At 35.5% G+C, this 13,062-nt stretch overlaps 1 protein-coding gene across 3 annotated transcripts in view; it reads right to left on the bottom strand.

Annotated features, from left to right (window-relative positions):
* Window positions 1-1,068: 1,068 nt before the first annotated feature.
* lgals8b (galectin 8b) overlaps window positions 1,069-13,062 on the bottom strand; it is a 36,675-nt gene continuing 24,681 nt past the window's right edge. For 2 of the 3 annotated variants that reach the window (XM_039651131.2, XM_039651132.2), the window contains one exon: window positions 1,069-11,006. In XM_039651131.2, the coding sequence (XP_039507065.2) occupies window positions 10,857-11,006 (150 nt within the window). In that variant the 3' untranslated portion in view covers window positions 1,069-10,856. The remainder of the gene's footprint in view (window positions 11,007-13,062) is intronic. The other variant, XM_089120087.1, reaches the window with a different exon arrangement.

Here is a 13,062-nt window from a genome sequence, read left to right as displayed (position 1 = left end):
TTGAGTGAGTTTCTTTCCTGTTGATCCTCGCCAGCCATAAACTCTGTCGTTGTTCTAACAAAAGTTAAGTCTTAGCAAACAGTAGGGGTAAAGGAGCGCTTCCTGGATTTCAAAGTTTGGTTAAAATAGAGGTGCTCTTTGGATGGGAAACTGAATATGACGAATAAAGCAAGAGAACTCCAAGGCACTCTCAAGTGGAAAAGTTAAAAAGCCTTTATTATTATGGCTTGGTCAAATTAACCATCTAAAAAACTCCAACGCATTTCAGCTACATGACTTCTTCTGGGAGTTAAAAAAAGCCGAAACGCGTTGGAGTTTTTTAGATGGTTAATTTGACCAAGCCATAATAATAAAGGCTTTTTGACTTTTCCACTTGAGAGTGCTCAAGTTCTCTTGCTTTATTAGTCAAAAGTTAGTCTTCTCACATTCATGGAGACTTAGTCTTCTCACATTCATGGAGTCTAATGATTGGTATACTGTAAAATACCAATTTAACTGAACCTCCGGCACGATTTTAACATCCATTGACCCAGCAGGAGATGACCATTTTCACTTTTTAGCATGAAACTCTTTTCACTTCGTTTAACTTGTATTGCTTCTTGTAATGTTTTGCCCTCAGCAATGGTGTCGGGTCGGTAAATGCCCGTATGTTATGATGTCATGTGGGAACTATGTATATACATTCTTTCTTACATGACTAGAAAATACCATTACTGCCGAAGCTAGCTAAACCTTGAACCCCATTGGCCTGCCCCAAATAACCAATCTGTGGGAGGTAGAATTCTTGCTGGTTGTTAGGGGATCAAATACCTATTTCACTCGATCAAATGCTAATCAATTTATAACCTTTATATACTGTACTTTTAATTTTTTCTAATTTTTTTGGTTGATATTCTGTCTCTATCTGTTAAAATAAACCTACCATAAACATTATAGAGTGACAACTTTGTTACTCTATAAAGCAATAAGTCTTTCCCAAAAAATCTGGTCATAAAACAATCAATATTTTGTAACATTTGAGCCACATTTAATGCATAAATGTCATTTCATTACATTTTTCAAAACAAATATTTCACAAAAGACATATGTTAGGTTATAAATTATAAAACAATAGATAAACTAAACAAAATTTAGGAAGTATTTGGATACTTTAGATGTCATACATTTACTAAAGGTATGTTTAACAAACAATGATATGGGCTGCATTTCCCGAAATAATCTTAATGCTACGGCATTCTTAAGCTGTACCTTATCGTTAATACGTGTTTTCCGAAACTTTCTTAGTTAAGTATACCTTTTGTAAGTCATACGTTCGGAAGGTCTGTCTGGACCACTTGAGTCCAGGCTTTGCCTGATGTAAATAGGTGGCCATCATTGCAAAAAACAAAACCAAAAGACAAAAACGTCTTTACATCTCAGTATACGAATATAATTTTGAAGTTAACCCACCACCACGTAAGAATCTCTGGCCAAATTACCTAGGCTACTGTTTTTTTTTGACAAAAACCAAGGTTGTGTGGTGATTTAACTGCCATCCTAATCCATTTACAAGATGAGATCACTTCAAACTTTTGTTTCAAACTGTTTAAATCCTTTTTGATCCCTACCGAGTACCGAACGTACGATGTACACTTTTATTAGGTTACTGAAGTGCTGGAAAGTATTTACAAGAACAATATTTCCTATGCCTTCAAATTTCCCCCTGGGGACAAATAAAGTGCTTGAATGAATGAATGAATTTCATCACAGCTCCACCTCAGCAAACAAAAAGGAGAAAGAAGAAAGCATGTAAACATTTGTTTTCTGTCTCTTTTTGTTAAATGTCAGTTTTAATGATAATATCCCATTCAAAAGTATAAGTAGCCTAATAGGTACTATAATAAGCTATAGACCATTTTGCAAGATGTAAACAACACTGGTCCAGAAACACTTCCTGTTTCAGTTTGTAACTGTTTTCTTTATTTCACATGTAAAGAAAACATCTTAAAGATGTTTGTTTAACTTTTGATTCAGTTTTATATGTTCTGTTGGTTGTATTTTATCCCAGCTTTTATGTAGTGTTAAAAAATGAAACAGGAAGTGCTTCTGGACCAGTGTTGTTTACATCTTGCAAAATGGTCTATACAATTAGAAATAAAGCAAACAATTCAGTTAAACATAAGTCAGCTCTCTAATAGGCTACAAAGGTAAAGTAAATAGCCTAAATGTATAAAGTTATAAAACTTCCTTTTGCCCTCAGCCAAAACGATTTGCCATGGAACAAACTATATATTAAAGGGGTCATGAGATTAGGAAACCAAATTTGCCTTGATCTTTTTTAGTTTAGCATTGTTTGGTCTTATAAGATAAATAAAAACATGCACTGAAAAGTTATGTAGATGGTTGATTATTTGTCAAGATAAGTAATTGTTTTTCATAGATTAAAATAGCTTTTAAATTACGCAAACTGGCAATATTAGATTGGTTTAAAACATCTCCCCTTAAAACGCTTTTGGTCTCGACTATTTAAATAAAGATATAGGAATATGACTTGGCCTGAAAAAAATTTCAGTGAGAAGAATTTTTTTCACTTTAATCCCTGCAGCCATGAACTACATCTGTATGAATTTGACTTAATTTAGAATATCCCTTATAAAATCACGTTGGAACCAGCTGGGCAAGCAATTAAAAAAAAAGGCTAAAGAAGACATAAAGTTATAGTTCTGAGAAAATTATCCCATCAATTATTCTAAACATTTCACCAACATGTCCTTGTCACAGATCAAGGGAAATATGATACTACCAAGAAATGCATATGAACATGCTATTATTATTTGAGATTTGAATTTAATCAAACTAATCTAAGAAAAATCAAGTGAAATTCAGTTATGTAAACCTAGAATGCATCTCACAGTATTCTCACAGTAGGCTATCTGATGTCTATGGGTTCTCAAACCTGTCCTGGAGGAGCTGATAAGTTGAATCAGGAGTGTTTGATTAGGGAATGATCTGTCAGCGCATTTAATGAATCATATCTCACTGAATACCGAACTGATTTTCACGTGGGCTTTTTTGCTGCAAAGGTCATACATGTAGCTATGATACAGGACACATGGGATATTTTATTCACAAAATACAACCAATAGTCCAGGTAATGTTAAATCTTAAATCTTACTTGTGAAAAGTAATTCCTGAACGATAGTCCGCCGATTTGAGCAGGAATATGTTGCACAATGCTCTGGCATCTGCTGCTGCTATGCAACACAAACTTTCTCAGTGCCCAGCGGCCAATAGAGTATCTACTTTCTATATGATATCTATGTGAGAATCACTGTGCTAGAGCAATCAAGCAAATAAAGTAGATGTTTTTTTTTACTTTCTTGTTTTCATTGCGTGAAAAGGCTAAACTTGGATTAGCAAAAAAGTGAGTTGTGATTGAAAAAAGCCCTTCATGTTAAGTGATGGCTGATTGTAAAAATATAGTTAACCTCTTTTACATACTTAGTACATTGTAATGTACATCTGTTTTAGACTTGACACCTCAGAACATATGTTCTTTAAAAGGGATGCACCGATACCACTTTTTCCACAATTAGGCCGGTGTCAATACATTTTTGGTAGGCCTACTCGCCGATACCAAGACCTGTATTTTCATTTTTGTAATTTATAAATATATTAGGTAGAGAAACGAAAATGAATTATATTAATTGGTTTAATTTTGTTTAGCAAATATATATTTGTTATTTTCATGCTTAATGGGCTCTATGCACGGCAGTATTTCCGGTGAAGGATTAAGGATGCTCGATAACTTCCGCCGATCGTAGAGTCCAATGCAATACCGAGAATTTATATTGAATTTTATATTCCATGGTTATAATAAAGAAACGTTAGTCACAAAAACAGATAAAACAGACACCCCTCGTTGTGTTTATGCTTCTTTTTAAAATTATATTAAATAAACATAACTATATATAAAGTTACATCTAAACGTATGTACGTTTCGTTTCAAAGACGGGAGGACAGGAAATTTTGAAGACTCTGCCATAATCCCGTTTTCCTCGGTTCTCCTCCGCTTAAATCTCCACAACCGGAAATGGACGAGCACCCTTGCGTCAAATGCGGAACTTATGCGTGCATATAGCCCATTATGCCTGTTAAAATGTATTGTACAAGCTTCTGTTACTTTCACTGTTCATTCTATTCCTCTATCATATTTTACCTTTCATTTAATAGCATAGACAGAGTATATTTAGAGCTGCTTCAGCAGGGCTCAGTGCTAAGGATTTTTTTCTACTTGCCTGGTTGGGTCAGTGGTTCAAATGTTTAGATACCAGTGAAATAACAGAAAAAATTACAAGCCTAATTAATGTACATTTAATTACTTATTTAATTACTTTAATTAATTTATTTAATTAAATAAGAACAGGTCTAACAGTAGTTTTCAGGTAGAATTTGAATAAAGCAAATGAAGAGCTCTTTTCCAAAACGCGTTAAACGACATTTTTAAAAAAAATGAGTTTGTCGTGTCATTCTGCTGTGGACAGAACCCTTTCACTGCTCCATCAACGTTTCATGCCAAATCGCTATATTTCCTTGTTTAAAATGTACTGCAAGATACAGTCTCTTTCCAAGCCGCGATAAGCACCAGCCCTGTTTTTAGCCTAAACACGATAAATCCTCAAATTCAATGAGCGCTCCACGCAATCCAGCACGGCGGCACTCTGAACAGAGGTTTATTATGTTCATTCATTCCTCAAAATGAGTCCTAGTTTTCTAGTCGACTAGTAGTAGATCATTTAAGCCATTTGTATTATCAGTAATCACATATATTGATTTAATTAAATGGGAGAGAAACCATCGGAGCGTTTTTAATTGCATATTCCGCATCTCAACGTATGCATAAAGCTTGCCACAAAGAACCGGCAAAAGTAATGATTATGCATGAAACATTTGAATTGTTTATTAATAAACTAGTGTTTTCTGTCAGTGTCAGCAACAAAGATAAAGTTGATGATGCTTACTCGCCATCTTCGCAGTGAACGCGCATAGAGAAACGCATACTTCGAATTAGCCTACATACGCAGAAAGTTGCCAATTTATTTTAGTTTTTAATTGTTTTGTTTAAAAGTAGATATTTAAAGCTTTCTGTAGCTTAGTTCTCAGGCCTGTGTGAGGCAAGCATCGCGGTGTTTCGGTTCATATTATGAGACGTGCTCCGGTTCACCTGCGCGCCTCTGTGTCCTGATTATATTGTCTGATATTTACTTCTAATGTATTAATCCAGTCAATTTGTCGATGAAACATTTATTAAAATGAAGATACAATTTATATGAAACGAAATTTACAAGCTTTCTACAAAACAAAACTTAATAAGTGGTCAAAATCATGTCTGACGCACTCCAAATATTTTCCGATATTGGGCAGCTTTTGAATTTTGATCCTATCTTACTCATCTCATGCGGTTCCCATTTCATAGCCTACTCAACATAGATGAAATAATAAAAATAAGTAATGTAATATTATTAAAAACAAATGTGAAATGTTTATTTTGTTTTTTTGTTTTTTTTTAACTTATATTTAAGCGTCATGCTGCTCCGCTTTGCTCACATGTTATGTAGCCTGTGTGTGTGTGTGCATGTGCTGGAGGGGTGCCCATCCCTTTTTTGAATATCGTTATCATATATTGATCATTTTTAATAATTCGTTTTTTTCATGCATATGTTGAAATTGGTATTAATAATTTGTTTTTTTCATGCATATGTTGAAATTGGTACTATTTGTTTGAGGTTTATTTCGATTTATAGCGTTTTGGAAAAAAATAAAATTAACTTTTAAATTATCATTAACAATATTGTTGTTTGATTTAATAATTATTGTTCAAAATGTTCAGACTGAACCAATAAAACATTTAAACAGGATAATTTGAATATTCACAAAATGTGTGGGTCTAGGTAAAAAATGTAGTTTTCCTGAAAACTATTGAAATGGATTTATAGCGTTTTGGAAAAGAGCTCTTCAAATGTAAAATAACACTGCATACTATAGTCTTCACTGCATAAATTATAGATAATTTTTTATTAAAGTTTCAAAAGTCATTCAGTCAAGAGCAAATAGCGATTTATTTTTTGTCTTTTGTTTCATTAACATCAGTTGAGCTGATGGTTTATTAAGCTGGTTAATTAAGCTGTGCTGTCCCTTTATGACGAATACATGGTTCAAATGTACTGTTACACGTAGGCCTGTCATAATAACAAATTTTGCTGGACGATAAATTGTCCATGAAATATTGCGATAGAACATTATTTGCATCTAATATAATGATAATGGCATAATAATGAAGGTACACCTTTTCAAAGATCAATTAACTTTTATTTCTAAAGACTATTTAACAATAAAAATGGAATTTTATTTTTATTTTTATTTTACATTTTAAATATCCACAAGAAATGAACAAAACAACCAAAAACAATAAAAGCAATGGACTCTCACTCTCTGTTAACAAAAAATGCACTTGAATAAATACTAACAATAACAATAATTAAATAACAAAACAATAATTAAAATGGATGTAAACAAAACACGACCTTACCCTAAATTATTTGTTATTAAAGCATTAACACGTTGTCACTGTTAATTTAACACAAAAGCAAGCAGGCTACTGCACATGGTTTGGCATGACTGAATGCGCGCAAATTCATAAGCATTTCACTAACTATTCGTGTATCTTTCACAATCAACAATGTCAAACATAGGTGAATGTATAATATGATAACGAAAACGGTTAGTGAACTAAACTGAACAATTTCAGTGTAACAGTAAGATTGTAAGAAGTAACATTACTATACTGAACGTGTCTGGAAATGTGTATTATAAACAATATCATAATAGTGGGATGAGTGACGTTAGTCAGTAGATCTAGTAAATACAATAAGTTACATCCTAAAGCACCTACTTTTTGTTATCCTGGAACATTCTTTTGTATTCATTTCATGTTTCATGTAGTTTACCTTGCTATTTCACTAGAGTTTACTAATATGTTGTACTAATATGTTGCCGATGTTGATCCGCGTTTTCGTCCGGAGTTGATCAGATTCACGTTTTGCCTGACGAGCTTCAGCAGATAATTATATTTTTTTGGAGTTTGTGTTGGAGTCTGTGTTGTGCTGGAGGCAGGACGTTTTGGGGGGTTATCAGACTCCATGTCATCAGCTATTGCCGTTGGTCGCATAGACTGTAATGCGACCCCTAGGATAGAGAGGCTCGAGAGCGCGCATGCACATCGTCACATCTGATGGATTTCGCAGGAAATCCGACCCGGAGACCTCGCATATAAATATGAATATTGGCCTTCAGAGGTAATAGCAAAACCCAAAAAGTGGATCATTGCAATGTGTGATTACAACCCCTTCAAACACAGGCAATAAAAAAAGGATTCATTTTATAAAAAAAGTTACATATAGGACCTTTAACTCAACAAGCACCCATTAAATATATTTCCATATTTGTATTATTGTATGAATATATATTTGTTGTATACATCAAATGTGTTCGAATATTTCACCAGTATCAGCAGACTTTTCACCATTTGTATCACTCCGCTTGTCCGTGTCTTGAACTTGCATCATTAGGGGGCGAGCCAATAGGGGGGGACAGGTGACTGTCTTTATGAGTGAGCAATTGAACCATTAATTGAACTGATTAGTCCAAAAACACTGATTCATTATTAAGTTTAAATGTTAGTAACATGTGCCTTGTTTTACTTCATTTGCTATTGACATATCTCAACAAGCTTGCGGGTCTGTGCCGCTGAGCACTCAATCCACTCTGCGTTTCACTTATCAGCTCGTGTACACCAGCTATAGACGAATCCGACGAGCGTTCTGTGTATCTTGTGGCGACGCCATTACTGAGCTGTTACACAGGCATATAGACATATGCACCGGTATGTAAACAAACCTCGGTGATAACGCGAACTCACCCTCGATGACAGCTACAGCCAGGCAGAATGACTTGTTGGTTTGATCTGTGACTGCAGTGGCCTCCAGTCACAGATGAAGGTACAAACGATCTTACAGATTAACGTTATTTATGAAAATAGCTTGGCAAGCTAGTAGGGGTGGCACGGTTCACAAAACCCACAGTTCGGTTTGTATCACGGTTTTAGGGTCACGGTTTTCGGTTCTGTACGGTTCTTGTTATTTTTTCTTTTAATCTTTAACACTCCAGAAATGTACTTCAGCATGTGATATATAGCTTAATTATCCACACTTTAGGATATAGTATTAAAAATATATATATTATATTCATGCAATCATGCACAAACTGAATTTGACTCTTTGACTTTAAGCACATTTTGGGACTATCTCAGAGGAAAGCTAGGTGAGATTTAGATACAGCAAGAGAGAAGAAATTGACATGCTTTTTGTTTATTTGGCAAAAAAAGGAGAATGTGTATCACTATCATACAAGAACTTGTGCATTTTTATCACATAAATCTTATTTACACAAAGAAATTAACTTTCATGTATCAACTGCTAACTTTTGTAGCTCTTACCAAAATTCTATCTTTTAAAAGAAAAAGAGAGCAACTCTTAAAACACTGTCTTTTAAATGTCAATATACATGAAACCTCATTGCCTATAGATAATTAAGCTATAGCAATAGCAAAGGCCATAAACATAAAGTGAAATTTAAGTTCAACCTCAACACAAAAACAGTATCAACAATGCTTCTATTCCCAAAATGTGAGGGTACTTTTTTCCACTTAAAATTAAAGTGCAGGGTTTGGAAACGTATGACTGAAGCTCATATCTATACATAAAGTGCCACTGTAGTTAAATTAAAATATCATAACATGAAATCCAAAATGTTCCCACACACCGGACTTATACCATAGACTAAGGCCAATTTATACTTCTGCATCGAGGGTACGCCGTAATGTACGGCGTTGGCTACGCACGTAGGCGACGCCGTTGTGAACATTTATACTTCTGCGTTCAGGTCTTGGTTGCACTGCAGTACTGCTCCGAAACGCTAGTTGGCGGCGGAGGGTTTTAATGTTCCACTGTGTTTAGATTCCTCACGGCTAGGTTACTACAAGCAATAGCGACTGAAAGAGAGCTGATCATGTTGGAGTTGGAGCTTATTGAGGTGGAAAAACAGTTCAATTTAGTGAAATTACTAAAACTGAAAGGCAGAAATGAGAGAGGACGTCGGAGGAGATGGTACGTGTGGAAATCATAGATAGTGGTGGAAATGCGTGAGAAGGTACGTGCGGAAATGCGTAGAAGGAAATGCGATGCTACCAAGCCGACCAATCACCGATCTTGCGGTCTGCGTCGTCGCGACGTGTAGTTACATTTTTGAAGAGGTGCGCGTCAGGCGACGGCGAAGGGTACGCGGTATGGGACGCGTCTGTGCGTATGCTACGCCGTACCTACTGCGCGCACCCTACGCAGAAGTATAAATTGGCCTTTATACGACGCTGGCGCGTCCTCCAACTCCATCATCTCTCCCACTTTCCATTTCTCCGCGTGCCGTGACCTGCAGCGCTCCATACTCCACTTTTACTGGCTTGTTTATTAACTTGAACCGGCGCTGCACAGAGCGATCGGTAATGACATCAAATACCGCGAAAGTGATGAATGCATACGGAGCTGACTCGCGCTAGATTGATGTTATTCACCGATCGCTCTGTGCAGCGCCGGTCCAAGTCGAACAAGTTTATGTCGCGCGAAAAGAAAACACGTCACATACGGGCACGAGGTTACATTGCGCATGCGTCGAACCGTGAGACGCACACGCGCTCCGAACCGAGACAAGCGAACCGAACGGTTCGGGTGTTTTTTCATGTACCGTGCCACCCCTACAAGCTAGCTAGGCTAACGTTTGCTAACGAAGAAACTATAAAAAGATCTGTCCATTTGGCAACAATAAATAAATAAATGAATGAAATCAAATAAACAAATTCATGTTTTTCATTTGTGTCCATTATTTATCTCATTTTCACATTGCAACAGGCAAGGGTAAGGTAACGTTACAGCTAGAAAGTATACATAATATCGACCAATTAGTGTTTTTAAACCATGGAAAGAGGTCAATATAACAGCAGGAAAACAATTATGTCACATAACGTTACATTTAGCTCAGGAAAGCCATTTAATGACCATAGCATGTTAATTGAATAGAAAAAATAGCAAGAGAGGAGATTTTGCTGATCACTATATCACATATTTATTATATTTTTTTTACTTATGTCATTAAATAATTGTTATTATACGCGAATGTCCACGTCTTGTACTCGCCCAGGAAATCTGTAAACCGTACGGCACCAGACAGGGGCACTCGACCCGGGGTATTCACAATGTTTTCTCTTCAGAATTGAAATTTTACTGCCACCATTGAAACAATTTATAACGGAAACTGTTTACCCACTCGACATTATACAAGGGATAACGTTGTAACGTTAGTGACAGTCGTAAATCGCGGGCTGTTTATTCCAGTGGACGCAAGTTGCAACTAAAACAATAGGAGGCAATGGCGCAACGCTACCCAGCAACAGCTCAGTAATGGCGCCCGCTTACTTCCGGTAGTTTCGCCGGATTCGTCTATATAGACGTATATTTTTAAAACGTTTTAAGCATTTACTTCATAGACATCCCTCTCTGATATATTCATTCTGTTCTCTGTTTTCTGTGTTTATTTGTCACAAGCTGTGTGGTATTGGAGAATTTTAATGAGTACGAGTACACAAGCACAGTATCAGGCCCGATACTGATACCGGTATCGTGCATGCCTGTTTAAAACCATGTATTGGCTGTGGAACACTGGAAAGAAAAGTAAGGAATAATCTAAATATCCTTCTGTTGTTTTACATCTCACCACAATTGAACATTCTGCAGTTCCACGTCACCAAGAATCTCCAGCTGATCAATGGAGGTCAAGTCCTGCACTCTGTGCTTGTAATCCAGCAGGTGGGATCCATTAACTGCTATCTTAAACTGATGAAGCTGACATAGGATGATCATCTGACAAGATGAAGCAAAAAAAAAAAAGAAAAAAAGAAAAAAAAAAGAAACGAAAGTTAATTGTTATCCCATTTCACAACTACACAATTCTTACTTCTGAAGACAAATAAAGTAACTCAAATAGAACATGCTACTATTTGGTACTATTTAGGCTCATTAATATGCTTTCGATTCTTACTCTCAGACCATAGTTTCTAAAATGAGTCTGTGGTAACACTTTATTTATAAGATAGATACTGTTCTTTATCTTACAGTACATGTACTTACTATAGTAATAACAGAAAAAATGTGCATATTCATCCTAAACTATGTCTTAGTGTACCAAATGTCGAATCAATGTCAAATCATCTCCGTTTTTGTTTCATTATCTCCTTTGTTGTGCTAGTGCTTCCCTAATTATTGCAACTTTGTTGGGCTAGTGCAACCCTTCCTAACCCTAATTGTATAGTAAGTACATCTTGTCAATTACTATTCCTTCCTGATTCTCTGAAGTTTTTCTTTTCTTGGTGTAGTAATCCCTCAACTAAAAATACAGCTCTTGATTCATTTGTCCAAAATATATAGCTGTTATTCCCTTTCCTGCCATTGTTGAAATACTGAATACTTTCTTTTTAGTTTTAAATTTAAGATAACATTTTTTATCGCAAGTGAACCATCTTAAGAGTATGATTTCTTTCCCCAATTTGAACTGTTAAAACCCCCCCCCACATATTTACAATACTGGGTCCAGCTGATTCCTCTTTAAGTGTTTTTTTTATTTATTTATTTAATTTTTATGTATTTCTATCCGGCTATGTAACTAGAAGAGCAACAAACAAAGGAGAGGGCGCCTGTGCTGGTTTGGTAAAGCCACACATCTTTTTTTCTTTTAGTTTCTCGGTGTCTCTCATGTTATGGGTAAATATGTCATAATTAGACCCATACAATTTTATTAGGTCTTTAGTTGAATTTTGCTTCCAACTTTAAGTCATTATTTTGTTGGAGTTCCTCATTTGGTTTACAGTTAAACATAAGACGCCATTAAAAATAAACCATCCACTTGTTCCTGACATGGGATCCTTGCAATTGTCTGTACAAAGATGAAAACAAGCAGTGTCAAAAAACAATAGCCTAATTCAAAATGACCCTGAGCACTTGTGGTGTGAACATCTTCGTTGTTATGTCAACTTGCTGCTTACTTTAACCCTCATGTGGTGTTCAAAACCCTATAACACCTGTGGTATTCCCAGTCAAAAATGGCCCATAAAAAAAACAACAACTTATAAATCACTCATTATACCATATTTTCACCCAATCTTGGATTCAATCTTTTTGTCAACAGGTTCTCTTTCAATGGGCTCTATGCACGGCGGTATTTCCGGTGAAGGTGTAAGGATGCTTGATAACTTCCGCCGATCGTAGAGTCCAATGCAATACCGAGAATTTATATTGAATTTTATACTCCATGGTTATACTAAAGAAACGTTAGTCACAAAAACAGAAAAACAGACACCCCTCGTTGTGTTTATGCTTCTTTTTAAAATTATATTAAATGAACATAACTATATATAAAATTACATCTAAACGTATGTACGTTTCGTTTCAAAGACGGGAGGACAGTAAATTTTGAAGATTCTGCCATAATACCGTTTTCCTCGGTTTTCCTCCACTTTAATCTCCACAACCGGAAATGGACGAGCATCCTTACGTCAAATGCGGAACTTATGCGTGCATATAGCCCATTAGGACTGGTTTTGATTTGCATCTGAATAATCATAGGCCTCATTTATTTGAGAGTAGGTATTTAATTTTTTTAGTTTTTTTTTTTTTTTTTTTACATTTTTTATAATTTTTGAAATATTAAATAAAATCTGAAAAATTGGTATTTTTGGTCACACTAGTCAACTTAAAATTTTCACCAGGAATTTTTTGAAACTTTTGTTTTGTAAAAAATATGGCACAGTCACACTTGTTGTGTTCCCGGTCAAAAATGACCGGCCTATACAAAATAGCTTATAAATCACTCATTATACCATATTTTCACCCAATCTTGGATTCAATCTTTTTGTCAACTGGT

This window comes from Pimephales promelas, chromosome 15 (genome assembly GCF_988280905.1).
Source record: "Pimephales promelas chromosome 15, fPimPro1.hap1.1, whole genome shotgun sequence".
In the NCBI taxonomy this organism is placed as follows: domain Eukaryota; kingdom Metazoa; phylum Chordata; class Actinopteri; order Cypriniformes; family Leuciscidae; genus Pimephales; species Pimephales promelas.
The sequence above is the reverse complement of the archived record's forward strand: the minus strand, read 5'-3'. Positions and strand labels throughout refer to the sequence as shown.